The sequence below is a fragment of the Artemia franciscana genome, chromosome 9 (genome assembly GCF_032884065.1).
Source record: "Artemia franciscana chromosome 9, ASM3288406v1, whole genome shotgun sequence".
NCBI classification, from domain to species: Eukaryota; Metazoa; Arthropoda; class Branchiopoda; order Anostraca; family Artemiidae; genus Artemia; species Artemia franciscana.
The window spans coordinates 23,066,682-23,087,382 of record NC_088871.1 but is presented as its reverse complement, the minus strand read 5'-3'; the positions used below and the strand labels follow the sequence as shown (position 1 = coordinate 23,087,382).

General features: G+C 34.2%; 1 protein-coding gene across 3 annotated transcripts in view; it reads right to left on the bottom strand.

The window, feature by feature from the left end:
• LOC136031158 (glutamyl aminopeptidase-like) overlaps positions 1–8,007 on the bottom strand; it is a 61,288-nt gene extending 53,281 nt beyond the window's left edge. The window contains exons 1-2 of one of the 3 annotated variants that reach the window (XM_065710492.1): positions 7,625–8,007; positions 4,703–4,861 (exon numbers count right to left, since the gene is read on the bottom strand). Coding sequence is in view for 2 of the 3 variants with exons in the window: in XM_065710490.1 (XP_065566562.1) it covers positions 4,703–4,861; positions 5,713–5,797 (244 nt within the window). In the remaining variant the exon portion in view is untranslated. Of the gene's footprint in view, positions 1–4,702; positions 4,862–5,712; positions 5,815–7,624 lie in introns of those variants that run through there. The other 2 variants (XM_065710491.1, XM_065710490.1) reach the window with 2 other exon arrangements.
• Positions 8,008–20,701: the final 12,694 nt, after the last annotated feature.

The following is a 20,701-nucleotide window of genomic DNA, read 5'->3' as shown; positions in this document are numbered from 1 at the left end:
TCTGATCGAATGATATTGAAAAAATAAGGAGCGGGGGAGGAGGCCTAGTTGCCCTCCAATTTTTTGATTACTTAAAAAGGTAACTAGAAATTTTAATTTTTTACGAACGTTTTTATTAGTAAAAGATGTACTTAACTTACAAATTAGCTTACGTAACGAACTTCTGTATTTACATGTTTTTATAACATATATGAGGGGGTACACCCTCTCGTCAGTACCTCGCTCTTCATACTAAAGCTTAAATTTTGTCCTAATTCCTTAAGAATGACCCCTGAATCACAAAGGCCGTAGAATAAGTACTTGAGATTACTAAAAATACTATAGCGCAAAGAGCAAGGTATTAGGAGGAGGTGACCCCCTCATATGCGTAATAATTTCTATTCGTTTTAAGTTTTAATGCTGCTCCTTACTTTCAGTTGAAAAAAAACTTTTTCATATTTATTTTTTCATTGTTTTTTTAAAATAATGCTAGAAAATTCTCCGCTCCGTTCATGGAAATTTTCTTCCCCCATGACAAATTCCTCCAAGGAAAGTTTCCCCAACATGTCCCCCTCTTCTAAGCCCCTCCCTCACAACCAAAAAAATCCCCCGGAAAACGTCTGTACACTTCCCAATAACCATTACTATATGTAAGCACTGGTCAAAGTTTGTAATTTGTAGCCCCTCCCACGGGGACTGTGGGGGAGTAAGTCGTCACCAAGGACATAGTTATAAGGTTTTTCGACTATTCTGAATAAAACGGCTATCTCCGAATTTTGATCCGGTGACTTTGGGAAAATCATTAGCGTGGGAGGGGCCTAGGTGCCCTCCATTTTTTTGGTCACTTAAAAAGGGCACTAGAACTTTTAATTTCCGTTAGAATGAGCCCTCTTGCAACATTCTAGGACCACTGGGTTGATACGATCACTCACGGAAAAAAAAAAAAAAAACGAAACAAATAAATAAACACGCACCAGTGATCTGCCTTCTGGTAAAAAATACAAAATTCCACATTTTTGTAGATAGGAGCTTGAAACTTCCACAGTAGGGTTCTCTGATACGAAGAATCTGACGGTGTGATTTTCATTAAGATTCTATGACTTTTAGGGGATGCTTTCCCCTATTTTCCAAAATAAGGCAAATTTTCACAGGCTCGTAACCTTTGATCGGTAAGACTAAATTTGATGAAACTTTATATTTGAAATCAGCATTTAAATGTTATTCTTTTGGTGTAGCTATTGATATCAATATTCCTTTTTTTTTTAGAGTTTTGGTTACTATTGAGCCGGGTCGCTCCTTACTACAGTTCGTTACCACGAACTGTTTGATCCCATTTCAATGCAGTACAGACGGTCTTTTTTTCATTTTAAAGTGGAGCTTCTATATCATTATTCAAGGTTGCATACACTTTTAGCAAGTAGATCCCAAGGGGAAATCTAATTTATTTTTATAAATTATCATAGCCGACAAAGATGAAACTAAAAGAACTCGCACTAAGAAGTCTATTTTAGTCGAATCTGTGGCCGCAGTCATTCTTTTGAATGTCAAAGCACTTTGACCTTTTGACGTCGGACCTTTATATACAATCAAGGTCCAACCATTATAGTACCCTATTTAGTAACCTTATAGTACTACTATTTAGGACATACAACCGTTAGTATTACTGAATGAATGGTCTTTGACATACCATCAAGTTCCGACCCTTACGACACCGAACGGAGGCATATCCGTCTGTACTAATGAATAACCAGTCTGTGACATACCCTCAAGGCCCAGCCATTAAAATGCCAGACAGGTCTTAGAAAATGACGGTTAGAAAAAAATTGTGATAACCATCCTTTGTATTTCTGTCCATATGTGACCATCATTTGCTGAAAAAATACAAAGTTTCATGTATTTATAGATAGGGGTTTGAAATTTCCACTTTAGGACTAGGGTCCCAGACATATTCAATTTGATGATGTAATTATCATCTAGATTGTCCATCTAGAAGCCGTCCTGGCCGAGTGGATTGGTGCGCTGGATTCGGTATCCCTTGTCTGAGAGGACGCGGGTTCGAATCCCAGTGTACCCAATTCTTCAGTTTGGGACGGGGGTCAGTGGCGTGACTCTGTAAGCTTAGCCAGAATCGACCCAGCTCTAAATGGGTACCTGGAGAAATCTGGGGAAGGTAAACAGGAAGGGTGTGCGAAAGCACAGGATGGATGGCCCCCATCCCCCCATTGCACTTCCTGGATGAAGGGCCAAGGAAGAACCTTTTTTTTTCATCTAGATTACTCTTTTTCGGGCCTTTTCCCTGTCTTCTTCAAAATCAATGTGAATTTTATGATAATAAATTATGTTTGGTAACTTTAAACGTGGGGAAATTTACATACTTGGAATAAGCAAATATGTCTCTTTTCATGCAAATTTTCACAACGAAATTCCCGGTTTTTTAAAGTTTTGGTTATTAATGACACACGCTGCTATATACTTACCGTTGATAACCATGAACTGTTTGATAAAAAATAAAACATAACCTTTTACAAGTTGAAAATCTCCATCTCGTATTAATTTTTAAAGACACGACATTTAAATATTTAAAGAGATTTAAAAGCATTAGTTGGTAAAGTTATAGTTAGTGAAATGCAAAACAGGTTACTGAAGATAAAAAAATTCATTTTCTATTTCAGCCACCTTACGGCTGGTGCATGAGCACCTCTTTTGATTAATGACGACCGCAAGTTGTGATGCATCCTAGCGAGGTTTTCTGATCACATCATCTGTTTCTGTTTGCCAAAAAAAAAAAATCCATGCTCAATACGTACTTGTCTAAGCACTAAAAACGAAACAATACAAAAATACGCATGAATAAACCAATCTTTATTGCTTTCTGAATACTTTGATTTTCCAATCAGGCAAGGTATTCTAGAAGCAAAGCACAACCTGTCCCCTTGCAAGATAAAAATTGATTTCATCCATGCAGGACTAAATAATGACGTGAAAAGAATCGATCAGCCAGAGGTGATAGATAGGGTTGCCACTTGCCCACCCTAGCAGTTAATCACTCGTTTAATAATTTATATTCCTTCCTAGTGACGGCTCTTTCTTGTAGTGACACCTTGTGATTTTTGATCGGTCGTCAGCCCTGATATGTAGACTAGGTCAACTCCATTGTCGAAAAACTATGCTAGGGACTCGCAGCTTTTATTCATTATAAAAATAGATAAAAACTGAGGACAGGAGAAGAATTTCTAGGAGAGTTCAAGAGTTCTTTTGGACTGTCAAGGGTCAAAACAAATTGATCAAGGGTCAAATACCAAGGAGTAATTAATATCCACAGATCATTGCAAGAAGAACATCTCTTGCAATAAACAAGGCCGTTAGAATGGAGTTGGGAGGGCTTCGTGATCAAGCTCCCCCGAGGACCGTACCCGGGGGAGGGGACGATTGTCATGGCCTAGACTTTTATCGGGTATTATGCTGTTCATTTGATAGTTTACATGAATGTTTTATGAAGGAGGGGCACCAAATTTCATATAACCCAAGGAGTCAACAGAACCTAGAAATGGCTTTATGAAGAAATTTGAACTAGTACAACTGGTGATAAGTTACTAGGGGTGGCAGCCCCTTGTAAGTTCATACTTTGTGAAAGCAGATCCTTCTATTAAGCTCACTGAATGAATTTACTGAGATTAACACACCATTAGACTTGAAAAGAGGGTTTGCTCAGGTGATTATGCACAGAAATCAAAAGGTTTAGTTATATACAGGATGTCACAAGGTCTAAGTACATGATACATTTTGCAATTTTATTGATTTGTTGTTTTATTTTTCCTTTTCAGTTTGAACTATAGTCTGGTCAACGACTTTCGATCAGCCTCTTCGATTCCTGCCCACCTTATATGCTCCCCCACAAAAAGTTTAGAGTTCTTTGGCCTAGTGAACTTGCCCTCAGAGTTGCAAGCCGCTCATACAGGGAAGACTAAACAATTCATTCTGAAAAGCAAAGTAACACTAACACATGAAAAATAGGGAAATCCCCTATTTAGGCCTTACCAGACTTTGCAGACACTCTGTGTAATAGGCTATATTGTTTGTTTTAAGGTTTTACAATGCTCTTACTTTTGTGAACATAGAAATCAGATGAAGAAAACTTCACGGACCAGGGGGTTTGAAAACAAAACAAGAATCCTATTACTGATCCGAATGTCCAGAAATTTACTGACATTCCGACTTGTATTAAAACTCAATTTTCACAGAAAATTTTTAGAATGAGGATAAGGGAGGGAATACCTCTTCCATACAGTGTGCTGGTGGAATTGTAAGACACCCAAAGTTTGTATTATGACTTGTTCATGAAGCTAAAGATGAATCTAGACCTGTCCAGCTTTTGGAGCTAGAAAACAATCCTTGTTCCAATTTTGACTGAATCTAATTATCATACTTTGTTAATCTAATCTAACTTGCAATCTAATTATCGGACAATTCCGAGATACAAACATTAATTAAAAAACTGGGCAGAACGAAACGTAATAGACAGTTACTAACAACAATTTTAATGAAGTGTGAATGTAATTTGAAAATGAATAAAGAATTTAACAAAACCATGGATGTAAAAATTTAAAACCAAACTGTGATCTTCTTGGAGGAGAAAGAGAAAATAAAGCCCAAGCTTGGAAATCTACTGAAAAAATGTTTAAATAGCAACGGTTTTTTTTTTTATATAATATTATGTCCTTACCTATTGGTCTTGCAAAGGCTATTATAATTGAGATTAAAAAGGAAGAAGCAATGACAACAATTAAGACAATGATTGCTTGCTTAGGAGTACATGATGCAATAATTGGCTTCTCGTAAGTAGCTGCTCGATTCGCTGCAGCCTGCTGATGTTCTCTGTCTCCTAAAATAACACATATTTATTTCACATACATATTTAAATATCAATGAAAAATCCAAAAGGGATAGAAAATCTAACAAAGTCAAAAGCAAAACTATCAATCAAATAAAATGGACAAAATATATTAGCGGTATTCATACCATAGAGACATAGAAATTGCCTGTATTCTGGGGAGACTCAATTTCAGGGAGCGGGGAGACTTGTAATAAAAAGAGTATGCTTCTACAATGATTCAAAATATGTAACTTTTCTGTTAATATTTTGTTCCCTGTGACAAGCTAATTGCGCTATGAGGAATTGACTGGTTTCTGAAAAAAATAAAATATTGGCCATGTCTCTGAAGAAAGAGTCACAAATCTTGACAAAATCATATCAGCAGCTAAATCCAAAACATCAGGAGAATTTATGTCATCGTTTTAAAACTATCTTTATTTTTAAACCCTCAAGAGGCAACATCCTCTCGCGCCTATTGTATTATGCATAAAGAAAAACTATTTCTGGCATTTAAAGCGGAGGCTGGAGGGGTGGTACCCCTTCTTATACAGGGAAATTTGGGATAACTGTCTTTATTTTAAGTGTTAGTCTTGTCCTTTTCGGTCAGGGATAAAAATTATAAAATATTCAGAAATTAACTTTATTAGGCAAGAGAGCCAATTTGTCATAAATTCAGAAGCATCATCCAGCACTGAGTTCACAGTACTTAGCACTTAAATTATCTTATAGGGTACCATATCTCAATTTTGCCATTAGCATACTAGGCTTTTACTAAAATAAATGGATAAAGTTAATTTGTTTACTGGTAAAAAAAGAAAAAAAAGTATCTAAAGTATTTAAGCCTCTCTGTTCTACTGGACCTGTTAAGAATGCAACATCATCAACTTCGTTTTCATGATCTTGATCTTGATATACTCTATTATTCCCTACTGCGGAGGACGGCATGGTCCCAACAATAATTAGAAACTGGACTTGAACTAAATCTCAAGTTTCCTAGGAAAAGGGAAAGTCGATATAACCTCTTTGCGCAGTCTCCAATACCTAATGAGATCTCGTATCTAACTTGCAAATAATTGCTACTGACAAGTGAAAGAGGGGAGCCTTTTAAAACATCTTGCTTATACTCCAACATTATTATCTTTGAGAGTTTTCATTATGCCGCCTTTTGATTCTAAGAAAACACTTCAGTGAACAGTACGGGGTACTATTGTTTTTGCTTATATATTCAAAATGGTACTACTCTTTAATGATAGCACCAATGCCAAAGATTTTTTTTACAGCAGTTAATTTTTGAGAAATCTGAGTAACACGAGTATTACTGCTAGGGAGGGAGGAGTACATTCTCTCAAATTTCGACTTTGGAAAAAAAAGTACAAAGATTTCGTGACCGACAATCACCTTTGGTTCTTCTGAAGGAATTAGGAAGATAGAACATTTGTCTCCTATATGTTTTGCCCCCCTCCTCTCCCTATATTTTGAAAAATAACTTTTTGTAATTTTCATCAAAAAATGGATTTTTGGTTTCGCTCAAAGTAGAAAAAGACAAAATTGCCCCCTCCCTTCGTTTTCGTGAATTGGCACCACTGGTCCTTCGTAGTACATAAAATGGAAAAAAATGTATGTTTTTAAAGTAAAAGATAATTCAAACAGACATCGATCAGAAATAAACCAAAGATATGCTGTAGCCCCTGATAATTTTTTTCCATGTTACAACAGATTCCGCACCATCTTTAAAACACAGAAAACTTTGGATTTCTCTGGTCACCAAAAAATACTAGAATTCTGGAGAAGGGATTTCCATAGGGGGAGGAGATTTTTTATCCCTACTAAGTGTTGAAATTTTTGCGATTCTCTCGACATTTTTTAATTTATTATTCGCATGTGATGCACCTATTTTAGTCTCGGTTTTGAGCTGGTACCCCTACTCCCAAGAAGTTTATCCGTACGTGTTTGAGAGTAGCAAGTGAGTATATTGAAACTGTCAAAAGTTTATTTTAATTTTAAGGATTAAATATTTGGACTGATTTTTTACATACCAAGTTCCTGAAAAGCTAAATTATGTTAAAATCATAGATAACATACTAATAAACATATAGCACATACTTGCAAGAGTATTTTTGTCATAGGGGTGGATAAAACCAATGTATATACTGAACTTCTAATAATTCAAAAAAAAAAAAAAATCGCGTAGCCAAATAAAACGAAAGCAAAAAATACTGAGGTGTTACAAAATGGGACTCGATAATTTGGTATTCAGCTATCATCAGCTCTTTTCAGAGCATACAATTAATCTAATTCATATTTCCCCAAACCAGGAGTCAGAGAAACTGAAATATACGACACAAGGGTTTTAAGGAATGATATGCCAGAGTAGGATCATCAATTGACACAATTTGTCCCGAAAAAAGTTTTACAGAAGTCTACATTTATCTATCAAATAAATACTCGCTCAGGTTTGTTGTTTTTATATTTATATATCCATAAAAAGAAGAAAAGGAGGAGCTCTCCCAAAGTCAAGAGGTAAATGATCTAAAGACTCAACACATAAAGGCTTATAAACATAGAAAACTAGATATTTCAACCATCTTCTTCTTTACAATCAATTTCTGCCACAGTGCCACATATTTTAGATAAGGAATACAAAAAAGTAAAACAATGCACATAACTTCAGTAAACAAAAATTGCATACACGTAAAGAGCGTTTACAACTTAGAAAGACTGAAAGCTAAGAATGGAACAGATTTAAATCTCCAGTTAGAACAAGTATCTTACCTGTTATCAATTCTTTTGTGTTTTAAGCGAATCGCATCCTGATACGGTTAGCAGGGGTTTCAAAAGGTGGTATTTGTTGAATATTTTAATTCCTAACAGTTCTTTACTTGTGCACAAACATAGCTTTTTTTATTTAATTTCTTTTTCACGTTTTACTACACACATATTTGCGTACACGTAAAAGTATACGTACGTACAGCAGGCATGCGTAGTGCTATACATGTATTTTTCCTTTTTACACACAGCTGGTATTCTTGTTTTTCCCAGGAAAGATAATACTATTTCCTTAAAAAAAAATATATTTTCCTTTTAGCTCCAAGCTACCGCTGGTTCGGAATTTCTTCATTATAACCCTTTAACGCCTTTAAAGTACTTCTAAAACTGCTTTTATAAACTAGGGAATGCAAAGCAAGCTTAACAAAAACAAAACTGATAACAAAAATTTCTTATCTTAATAATCGAAATAACTCGAATGATGAAAGTAACTTAAATAATCAGTATTGGAGAAAGTTATCTATGAAATAAGTTTTAAAATGGGATGGAAAAGGCAATTGCACTTGAATTTCCGGAATTCTTTTTTTAGCAGAGATTCTACTACTTCAAACGATACAATCGTTTCTGAAAAGAAAGAAAAACCTATCAAAGAAAAAAGAAGTAAGTTTTTGTACTTTTAGGTGCTTCTACTACTACTACTATTGCTGATAACTAACTGCGGCTGAAAGCCGCCTCATGCCAACACAGCTATGCAGGCTCCTCTTCCACCCCACTCTGTTCTAAGCTTAACAATTCATCACCCCCCTCATGGATTAACTACTTCCTTTAACCGTTTCCCATGACCTCTTCAAATCCCATTCGAATCTGTTCTACTTTCCGTTTAGCCCAAGCTGGCTTGCCGAAAAGCCCGATTTGCGGCAAGCTATCGCCATCCATCCGATAACCATAACCTAAGCAGCTTAACCTATTTTTCATTATAGCCCCGAGCTGTCACTCAGTTAATTGCTTGAGAGATGGTCATTCAAAAAAGTACCACAAACTTTCCCTGGACAATTCGCCTAGAAAGGTTTTAGCATATGTTCTTCGGTTTCGAAGCACCCACGTTAAAAAGGGTACATTTGAGCATTTTTATTACCGTGTCTTCCAGTATCCTAATCTTATACCTTATAAATTGGCGTAACAACATTATAAATGTCTAAGACATAAGGTTCAAATATAAATAATTTACGCTAAGATTATCAGGCCCAAAGACGGGCAGGGTGAAATTTTCAGCCCCGAGCCTCATTTCAAGAGGCACATTTAATTTTTTTCTAATGTAGAAGTTTACATTAAAAGCTTGATGTTTATTTTTTATTTAATATACAGTCGGCATATTTTTCTTTGGTTTATTTATCACCTTTTTTGTTTCATCCAGGCCCATCCAGTGCCATAAATTCAAAAAACGCAAATAGCCAAACTATTCCAAAAATAAAAATAATTACTGAACAACAGTAGAACTCTCAAGATTTTCAGGAAGGCATTTACTGAACAATTACTGAACAACAGTAGAACTCTCAAGATTTCCAGGGAGGCAATCCCCTCAATTTTAAGCAGAAAACAAGGAGTTATGTAGAATGAGAATTTTTGTGAAAACGGAGGCTGTAATGAAACCCAGGAGATAATTTCAGCTGCATGATCAATAGGCGTCCTCGTCAAAATACAAAGAAAAAATAGAAACTTTCGTTAAGTTTCGTTAATAATCTTTTTGGTTTTTAGTTTTTCTTTATCCAGGCTGTTTTATTATACTTTTTGATCGTGACTGTTTCTTTGATTGCTTTTTTAGGCTATCTCAAATTTCTTAGTCCACTCTTAGTCGCATAACAGAAATAAATAAAAAACAACTTTTCCCCCAAAAGAAATTTTTGAAAGAAAAGTAAAGAGTTACATTAAACTAGAAATCGGCAGAAATAAATTCAAACCATTTTTAAGCGTGAAACTGCCACAAATTACTATCAATAAATACCTAATCAATAAATGAAACCCAAAACGAACAGAAATCTACAATAAATAATAGAGTCAAACTCAAAATGAGAAGAAACTAGGATGATTAGGAATGACCACCCCCCGCTTGTGCCTTCTAAAGATCAGTACAAAATTTACACTTCACTGAAAATAATCCTTATTTTGACCTGAATGTTTCTATGTTTCATAATATCGAAAAAACACCATCATAACCAAGATTGCTGAAAAAAACAATAATGTAGATTGACAGTTTAATATATATGTCCTGATATTCATTGTTGAAAGTCTTAATAACTTTGGTTTTGTTGAAGTTAAAAAGGAAAAAATATTTAAAATTTATTTATTTTCAGCAAAATGCAAATTATGTGCTGGTCTTTAGAAGGGGTGGGGAGTGCCGTTAGCCGGTTACTGCTCGTTTTGAGTTCGAATCGGTTACTTATTGTAATTTCTGATTCGTATGGTGATAGTAGTAGTAGTAGCAATAATAAGCAGTAATAGCATTCATATGCCTTTTTGATCAGGTTCAATTCCCATCCTCATACCGTGATAGTTTCAACTTAATATTTTAAGCCGTTTCTGAGATATTTTCGATACGTCCTGTTGATAATCTGCATGTACATAGTGTGTTTTGATATAACTCAACATTCTTCTCAAGAGTCCCCGAAAGTTCCACAATAACACAATTAGATTTAGCAATATTAGTACTAACAGCAGTAGTAGTACTACTATTAGTCTATTAGTAGTAGCATGCATATGGGGCATTTTTATTCCTACAACACACCCCTCAATATTCCCTGAAAGTTTCAAGTTAATACCCTAGACCTAGATCATTCCTTGGATATTACTAATAAGTCTTGTTGACAACGTACATGCTTAGAGTGTGTTTTAATTTAGTTCAAAGTGCCCCAAAACACTTCCTGGGGTCTCACCTTCCTACCCTTAGCATCAGTTGTGGCAGCCCAGTTGTACTAAAAGTAGTAGAAGTGACAGCACTAGCAGTAGTATGCAGAGGGTGGCTTTGGTTAGCCTCTCGATACGCCCTGAAAGTTTCACCTCATTAGGCTTAGCCTCAATAGAAGTAGAAGTCGTAGCATTCGTAGTAGTAACAATAGTGGTAACTTTGTCCCTAAAAAATTCACCTTAACACCATTAGCCTCACTAGTTGCAGCAATCGTAGTGGTATGCACATACCAGATTTTGGCTTCTTTTAAATCTTCCACATCATACCCTGAAAGTTTAAACTTAATAATCAAAGTCGTTGCTGAGATATTGCTGTTACACACTTTTGACAATCTGAATGCTCATGGTGTGTCTTGATTTAGCTCGATATTGCCCTAAACATTCCCTGAAATCTTCACCTTAATACCCTTAGCTTCAGTGGTAGTAATAGTTGTAATAACATCAGTAGCAGTAAGCGCATGCCACCCTTTGTTTTTCTTCAGCACCCCCCCCCCCAACATATTCTGAAAGATTCAACTTTTGCCATTGGTGATATGTCCTTTTGACAACCTGCATCTACAAAGTACGTTTTGATTTAATTCACCACTGCCTCAAAGTCCTTTACAATTTCACCGTAATATTCTTAGCTTTGGTAGCGATAGTAGCGGTAGAAGTAGTAATAATAGTAGCAATAACACTAGTAGTTGTAGCATGCAAACATCTATATTTCAGTTATTTCAACATCCACTGTAAGTTTTAACTTTATACTTCATGCAGTTCCTAAGATATTGCTGATACGCCATTTTGACAGTCTGCATACATTAAGTGTGTTTTGATTAAGTTCAACTTTCTCGCCTCAATAGTCCCTGACATTTTCACCTTCATACCCTTAGCCTTATTTGCAACAGTAGTGACAGTAATAGTAGTAGGAATATTACCCCAGGGGTCAATCCTCGGCCCTCTTCTGTTTAATCTCTACATCAACGACCTAGTTGAGGGCATCGAATCTGAAATCCTTCTCTACGCGGACGACACAAAGCCCTATCGTGTCATCTCGTCATGTGAAGACATTCAATACCTGCAGGTGGATCTCCAACGAATCGATTACTGGATGAAGAAGTGGGTCATGGAAATCAATACCCAGAAAAGTCATATCCTCACTCTGGGTCCACAAAACTTTTCATCCTCATACTCTCTTGGTTCTGCGGCACTCACTCTTAGTAAAGAAGAAAGAGACCTAGGCATCTTAGTGGATTCTGAACTGAACTTCAGTAGCCACTATGAAGCTGTCGTCAAGAAGGCTTCCAAAGTTGCTGGTATGATCAGAAGAAACTTCTCGTGCGAGGACGACAAAATGCTTGCTACGCTCTATAAGTCCCTTGTCTGCCCGATTCTTGAGTATGGACATTGTTCTACAAGACCATACTACAACAAGTACATAGATGCTCTCGAAAATGTTCAGAGGAGGATAACTAAATTCTCTCCCAGGTTACGCTCTCTTCCCTATGAAGAGCGGCTTAGAAAGCTTGAAATCCCAACCCTCGCCTATAGATTCCATCGTGGTGATCTTATTGAAATGTACAAGCTCTGCAATGGAGCCTATGATAACGTACCAGTCCAGAGAATCGTGCAGTTCAACAAAAATCATCTCCGAGGACATCAGTACAAAGTGAGTACGGAACGCTTTTACAAGGACATGGGCCGATGGACTTTCGGCAACCGAGTGCTTCAGCATTGGAACAACTTACCAGAAAGAGTCATCTGCTCCACAAACCTACTGACATTCAAGACATTCCATTCATTGATGAATATTATTCAAGTGACATTTTCTCCTTGTGCAAATTTAGAAGAAATGCAAATTAAGATTTTTGTTTTTGTAGAGGCTTAACGGCCCTGCCATCAAATTTGCGAATATATTTATTTATTTATTACTACTAGCAGTCGTAGCAATAACATTAGTAGCTGTACAGCTAGCAACAGCAGTAGTATGTTGCCTTAAAGTCAATTGAATATCCCCCTCGTCAAAGGGTGGATGTTTCAACTTAATAATATAAGCCATTGCTACGATATTACTGATATGCCCTTTTGATAACCTGTATACCCAGTGTTCTTAATTTAGATCGACTTCCCCCTTAACTTTTTCTAAAATTTTCTTCTTAGTACTCTTAGTCTTAAGTTTCACTGGAACAGAAGTAGTAGTGGGAGTAGCAGTAGTATTACTAATAGCGTTCGCATATTGCCTTTCAGTCAATTGATCTTCCCCCAAGCAATCCCAGAAACTTCCAAATTAATACCATAAGCCATTCCAGAAAAATCTCTTTTGAAAACCTGCATGTACATAGTTTGCTCTGATTTAGTTCAATTTTCCCCTGAATATTCACCTAAATATTCACCGTCATATCCTTAGTCTTTGCAGTACTAGTATCATATTGTTAGTAGTAGTGTTGTATCAGTAGTTGTAGCAAAAGCATCAAAAGTAGAATTAGTTGTAGCAGTTGAATGTATATATTACCTTTAGGTCTGTTGTACATCTCCCTCATCACGGCATGGAAGTTTCGGTTTGATAAGGTAAGCTGTTCCTAAGATATTTCTGATACGCTCTTTTGACAGTTCAACTTTTCCCTCAATATTTCCACAAATTTTCACCTCAATATCCTCGGGCTTACTGAGTAACACACTTTTGACAACCAGAATGCACACAACATGTTTTGATTTAGTTTAACACTCCCCTTAACATCCCCCCCCAAAGAATTAAATAACTTACAGCCCTTGCCCTGACGGCTGTGGGGGAGTTGACATCCCCAAAGATATAGTTTCTGGACCTTTCAACTATGCTGAACGAAATGAAAGTCTATAAATTTTGATTGGATATATTTGGGAAATCAATAGGCGTGGGACTAGGCTGGCCGCCATTCGACCATTTTGGACTCTTAAAAGAGGCACTGGAACTTTCGATTTCCAATCGAATGAGCTCATTCCGAAGTTTCTACGACAACTCCTTCTAGACAATCTGCCCTGGCGAAAAAAATAAATAATAATACGTTGTGCCCATGTCGCTCTTTACTTATAAAGCGCTATTGCACTGCCTTTGATACTCGCTTAAGTTTCATTCTAGCGACGGTTTTCGCGAAAAAACCCCATTTTAGGCTCCAAGTAACTTAAGTTTTGCCTGCAGCCACTTTGAGCCACAATACATCAATATCTGCCCAAAGAGGTTCAAAATGTTCCAAAATAGGAATTATAAGATATCCAATCGATTTGTCATGGTCTATAAACCTCGACTAAAAGTTTTCAGCCCCCATCTCGAAAAAGAAAGAAAAACGCTTTTTTACACAGTTGGCATCTCATTATTTATTTCAAATTCTTTTTTTCTACCGGGATGAGCCGGTTATCGCTAGATCTTTGAAATGTTTTTAATAACTCATTAAAAGCTACTGCCTCTCCTTTAATAGCAGCCCTAGGAGTCTTTAAGCTAAAATTAAAAGCCAGCTATACAACAACCGGAAATGTTAATAAATATAAATATGTGCTCAATGCTTTCACGAATTTCAAAACTCAGAATCGCAATGTTATATTCACAATGACGCATGAATATTCTACCTTTTTAGGTTTGATTCGATGTTGTGACAACTTCTCAAGAAATATAAGATAAGTTATTTTAGCACTTCCTACGGCTTTTGGAAATAAATAATTATATATTTCTGTAAAATATATAGACAATAAGCAGTCTGAAATAGTTTCAACCTCAGAGCATCTCCCCTCCAGTGCAATTCTACTTTTTAACCCTATCTTCGTTAAAAAGAAAATCTAACAAGCTGAGACTTTAGTCTATAATGAAGAAACTTCACGACAAACTTGTCCCCTTTAATCCACGTATTTACATTTCCTTTTTTTTCAGGGAAGCCAGGCTGTAGTGACTACCTGCTTTTTGACTGGCGTATGCGAATAGTTTATGTAATTTTGCTGGCGGGAATCCTAGGACTCCTCCTGCCCATATTGCTTGATCGATATATGCCAGAAAATGACCCAACATCTCGCCCAGGTTCTTGTCTCATCGACCACAGAATAAGGTACATATCTATAAAAACCAAAAACATAACCAGGGTAGGTATCAGTTAGACCTTTCATCCAGCCCAGCGGTCACTAATATTCTCGGGGAAGGTATTGGCAAGACTAGTCTTTGTTAACTATTTCATATAATTAAAACGATTGCATGGATAAAAAGGCAATGGCGCTTGATTTATTAAAACTCAACAGTTATCGGAAACAAACTCCCCATTCAACCCATTACTATGCTAATGTTCTACCTTTTGACGATCAATAATGATGGTTTTTGACGATCAATAACCTGGGGTTGTTTCAACGTTTTTCTAATCTGAGAAAAGGAAGAAGCTAAATGAAAACAAATACTTATATCTTTTATTTATTTTCCTTTTACATCGTCATCAGCCCTTTGTACAACCTATGGTACAAACTAAAGTTCATTTTTCTTCATTGTCAACACATGAGTTACAAAGTAAGATGGGTTACTTAACAAGAAAGAACAACAAACGCTTATAAAGAGGGCGTTGAACAGAAACACAGATTTTCCCATAGAATTTAGCGACTAATGGTCCGTTCAGTTGCATGGAAAAACCGATGATAAAAACCAATCGGTACGAAGTGAAAAGTATTCAAAAGATAGGTAAAAAATTTTTCCTAAAAACCATAGACAACACGCACTAGTACACGGCGAGTTTCTAGCTAAGTTTATTTCTTGCCAAACATCTTCCTCTTTCGTGCTAGCTTTACATAAAGCATTACTTGCGTTGGATAAAACTGATGGTTTTGGATAAAAGCCACCGAATCTCGAACTTTTGCGTGCTCAAGAAATGACATGCTTTCCATTTTCAAAAATAATTGCTCATTATTGCTTGGCGACACAGGAGAAACCGATTGGTACAATAGGGAAATTAGAAAAAATTCCTAGCCCCAAAACCAATTGCTTCTATGGGAAAAGCTGATAGGGTTTCCCATGATACCAAGCGGTGGTTGAGCGTTTTCTCTTGCGTCTGAACGGGCTATAAAGTCAGTTTACTGCAGTCCTTTGGTGATAAAAAGCAAAGAACTGACCGTTTTCAGTAGTATTTGTGTGCCATTCATATAGTCAAAAGAGTGAGGGGAACTTTAGCACACCAATATGAGATTTAATACAATTTAAGAGCTACTAGCACTTCTTGCAAGTGAGCGTTGCCCAGAAAAAGTAGAACAACTCAAAATAGGCTTAATTTTGATCGATTTGAATATCTAATAGTGATTTATGTTTGTTTGGATCCAACCTTGAAAAAAAAAAACTATGAAATTTAAATAATCACATAAATTACATAGCCACATACAATAATCACATAAATCGTATAAAAACACTAATAATCACAGTTATAATTATTATCATCCTTTGGCAAAGAAAAAGGAAAAATAAAAAAGATAAAGAAACAACTATAACTGACAGTTTTTATAATTATGTATGTGCTGGGTAATGCAAGACGGCATTCATTGTTTTTCAAGGAAAAGATTGAGTTGCCTCTCTTAAAATCTTTTGTGCTGTTTATCCTGCAACTGATTGAATGATTATTCCAATTTTGCTAAATTCCGATTCGCAGCTGAACCGTACGAATGTGATGAAAAACCATAAGCTTTTTAAAACAAACTCTAATAGAAATAGGGCAACAAATACTACGAATATTAAATTAATATAACCGATTACTATCTCATTGACACACATAATTTGGGTCATTGGCCTACTTAAATGACCATAGTACAAGGGATAATTCATTAGCATAATCCATCTGGCATCTCATTTTCATATACCTGTCTGGACATTATTAACAAAGAAAGTTGAAATATGTATTTTGATGATTTAATTATATGAAAAGATGTTTTATTTAGATTAAATGAAACTGATCTGATCATGCGCTTGGGTATAGTAAATCTTCAAGCTTATATTCCCCAATGAATCAATTGCTATGGCATTTCTTTTAGAGGGAGCTTATTGTCATCCATGTCCCACCTCAAGGGGCCACAATACTCTTCCCAACTTTTTGCCCCCCCCCCCCACCAAAAAACGGAAAAAATTAAAAATAAAAAAAATACGGAAAATAAAAACAAAGTTAAAACTAAAAAATAAAACAATAATAAAAAAATTCATTAAAATAAAAAAAATACAAAAAATAAAATAGATTTAAAATAAAAAATAAAAGATGAAAAACAACTTTTAAAGTGAAATAAACGCGAAAAATAAAAACAAATATAAAAATAAAAAAAAACAAATTTTGAAAAGTATTGCTTAGTATTGTGGTATGCATAAATTCGAAATTAATAGAGCCCTATATATTCTAAGCGATGATACGACAACCCTATGAGGGAAATGTTACAACAAAGTCCTTTTGAAAAGGATTGCTTAGTATTAGGGTATGCATAAAGTTGAAATTTATAAATCATGTATGTTTTAAGCGATAATACGACAGCTCTATCACGAAAATGATACCACAAAGCCCTTTAAAAAATTACTTAGTATTGGAGTATAAATAAAGTCAAAATTAATGAAGTCGTGTATATTTTAAGCGATGATACGACAGCCCTATGAGGGAAATGATACAATAAAGCCTTTTGAAAAGTATTGTTGGGTATTAGCGTATGCATAAAGTCAAAATTAATAAAGTCGTATATATTTTAAGTGATAATACGACAGTCCTATGAGGGAAACAATGCAACAAAGTCTTTTGAACAGTATTGCTTAGTATTAGCGTCTGCATTAAGTCGAAATTAACAATGAAGTCGAAATTAAGATACGACAGCCCCAGGAGAGAAATGATAGAATAAAGCCTTTTGAAAAGTATTGCTTAGTATTGGAGTATGCACGAAGTCAAAATTATTAGCTGTATATATTTTAAACAATGATACGACGGCCTTATGAGGAAAATGATAGAATAATTCCTTTTGAAAGTGATTGCTTAGGATTGGGGTATGCATAAAGTAAAAATTAATAAAGTCAAATTTATTTAAACGATAATACGACAGCCTTACGAGGGAAAAGATACAAAAAACCTTTTAAAAGGGATCCCTTAGCATTGGGGTATGTATAAAGCCGAAATTAATGAAGTCGTATATATTTTAAGCGATGGTACGACAGCCCATAGGACGGAAATTATAGAACAAAGCCTATTGAAAAGTATTAAGTAGTGTTTGGGTTAAAAATACATCCTAGATGATCACAAATTGTTCTTACAAAATACTTCTTACAAAACAAAATAAATCTTAAGAAATTAAAAATTTTTATTACAAAACAAAAAATACATCCTGAACAATCACAAACTAAAACCTAAGTTTCTTAAATGATCAAACATTTTAAAAGCATCAGATCTATTTTAATCGTTTATTTTATTATTTATTAAATCTAAACCCAAAGTTTCTTAAAAACTGAAACATTTTTAATGAAAAAAAGATGTATTTTGACCATATGCGTTCTTTTATTAAATCTTCTTTAATTTTTAAGTTATTATTTAAGTTTCTTAAATAATCAAATATTATTAATTATCAGATTATTTTTACCGTGAGTGTTCTTATTTCTGAATGGTAAAACACGAGATTCTCAAATGATCAAATATTCTTAATAAAATCAGATTTATTTTGACTGTATGCGTTGCTTTTTATAAAAATTAAAACCAAATTTCTGAAATTACCAAATATTATTAATAAAACCAGATATATTTTAACCGTCTTTTTTCATATTTCTGAAAACTAAAACCCAAGCTTCTTAAATCCTGTAATATTTTTAATAAAATAAGATGTATTTTAACCACATGCGCCCTTATTTGTCAAAACTAGAACCCTAGTTTCTTAAATCATCAAACATTATTAATGAAGTGAGATGTGTTTTTATTTTTGAAAAATAAACCCCAAGTTTTTTTAGAACTTTGCCAGTTAATATTAAAAACTGAATTAGGTGATCCGCTGTTTGGCAAAACTGATTTTAAGCTAGGTTACATTGTGTTAACTACTTTAAATTTTGTAGCCCAAGTTTTTTAAATGCTCAAAACATTTTTAATAAAATAAGATGTTTTAACCGTATGCGTTGCTTTTATATGAAGATAAAACCCTAAGTTTCTCACATGACCAAGTATTATTAATAAAATCAGACGCATTTTCACTAAATGCGTCCTTATTTGTCAAAACTAAGACCCATCTTTCTTGAATGCTTAAATATTTTTATGTATTTTAACCGCGTGAGTTCATATTTCTAAAAGCTGTCCTTAAATTCTCAAATATTTTTAATAAAATAAGATGACTACTTTAAAGTTAACTAAAAATGTTAACTTTAAAGTTAACCTTTACAGTTACTTACTTTAATGTTAGCTACTTTAGCGTTAGGTTCGTTTGGGTTCAGTTAGCGTGGGACAACACTAACTGAATTCAAACGAACCTAACTTTAAAGTAGTTAACACAATGTAACCTAGCTTAAAATCAGCTTTGCCAAACAGAGGATCACCTAATTCAGTTCTTAACGTTAACTGGCAGAGTTCCAAAAAAACTTAGGGTTTAGTTTTCAGAAAAAAAACGTAAACGGTTGAAATGCATCAGGTTTTATTGTTGATATTTGATCACTTAAGAAACTTGGTTTTTAGTTTTCATGAAAAGGAATGCACAAGGTTTCAAATACATTTTATTCTATTAAAAATATTTGAGCATTTAAAAAACTTGGGATGTAGTTTTTATAAATATAAAAACACACATTAGAAATAAATCTAATTTTATTAACAATATTTGATCACTGAAGAAACTTGGGTTTTAGTTTTCATAAAAAAATAAAAATGACTAAAATACATCTTTTTTTACTAAAAAAATTTGAGCATTTAAGAAACTTGCGTTTTAGTTTTGAAAAATAAGAATACACATGGAAAAACACATTTGATTTTCATTAATATTTAATCATTCAAGATATTTGGGGTTCAGTTTTCATGAAAAGAAATGCACACTGTTAAAATACATCTCATTTTATTATAGAAACTTGATCATTTAAGAAACTTGGGCTTTAGTTTTCATAAAAAGGAACACAAACGGTTAAAATATATGTCCCTTTATTAATAATATTTGATCATTTAAGAAACTAGGGTTCTAGTTTTGACAAATAAAGACACATATGGTTAAAAGACGTCTTATTTTATTGAAAGCATTTGAGCATTTAAGAAACTTGGGTTCTAGATTTCAGAGAAATTGAACAAACATGTTTAAAATAGATCTGATTTTATTAGCAATACCTGATTATTTTAGAGACTTGGGTTTTAGTTTTCATAAGAAGCAACGCATACAGTTAAAATACAACTGATTTTATTAAAGATAATTGATCATTTTTATTAGACATTTGAGCATTTTAGAAACTTGGAGTTTAGTTTTCTGAAATAAAAACACACACGGTTAACATACATCTGATTTTAATAATAATATATGATCAGTTAAAATTGGATTTTTAGTTTTCATAAAAAGAAGGCACAGTGTTAAAATACATCTTATTTTATTGAATATATTTGAGCATTTAAGAAACTTGGGCTTTAGATTCAGAAATAAGAGCATATAGGGTTAAAATACATATGGTTTTATTAATAATATTTGGTTATTTAAGAAACTTGGGTTTTTTTTGACGAAGACGGTTAAAGCACATCTTGTTTTATTAAAAATATTTGAGCATTTAAGAAATTTGGGCTTTAGATTTCAGAAATAAGAACACAAACGTTTAAAATCCATCTGATTCATCTACAATATTTGATGATTTAAGAAACTTGGATTTTAGTTTTCATAAAAAAGAGCGCAGGCGGTTAAAAAACATCTGATTTTAGTGATAATATTTGATTGTTTAAGATACTTGGGTTTTAGCTTTCATAAAAAGGAACGCACACGGTTAAAATACATCTTACTTTATTAAAAATATTTGAGTAGATCAGAAACTTGGGTTTTAGTTTTGAAAAATACGGACGCATATAGTTAAAGACATTTTATTTTATTAGAAGTAAATGATCATTTAAGAAACTAAGGTTTTAGTTAAGAATGCGCAGGGTTGAAATACATCAAAATTTATTAATAATATTTGATTTTTTAAGAAAATGGGGTTCT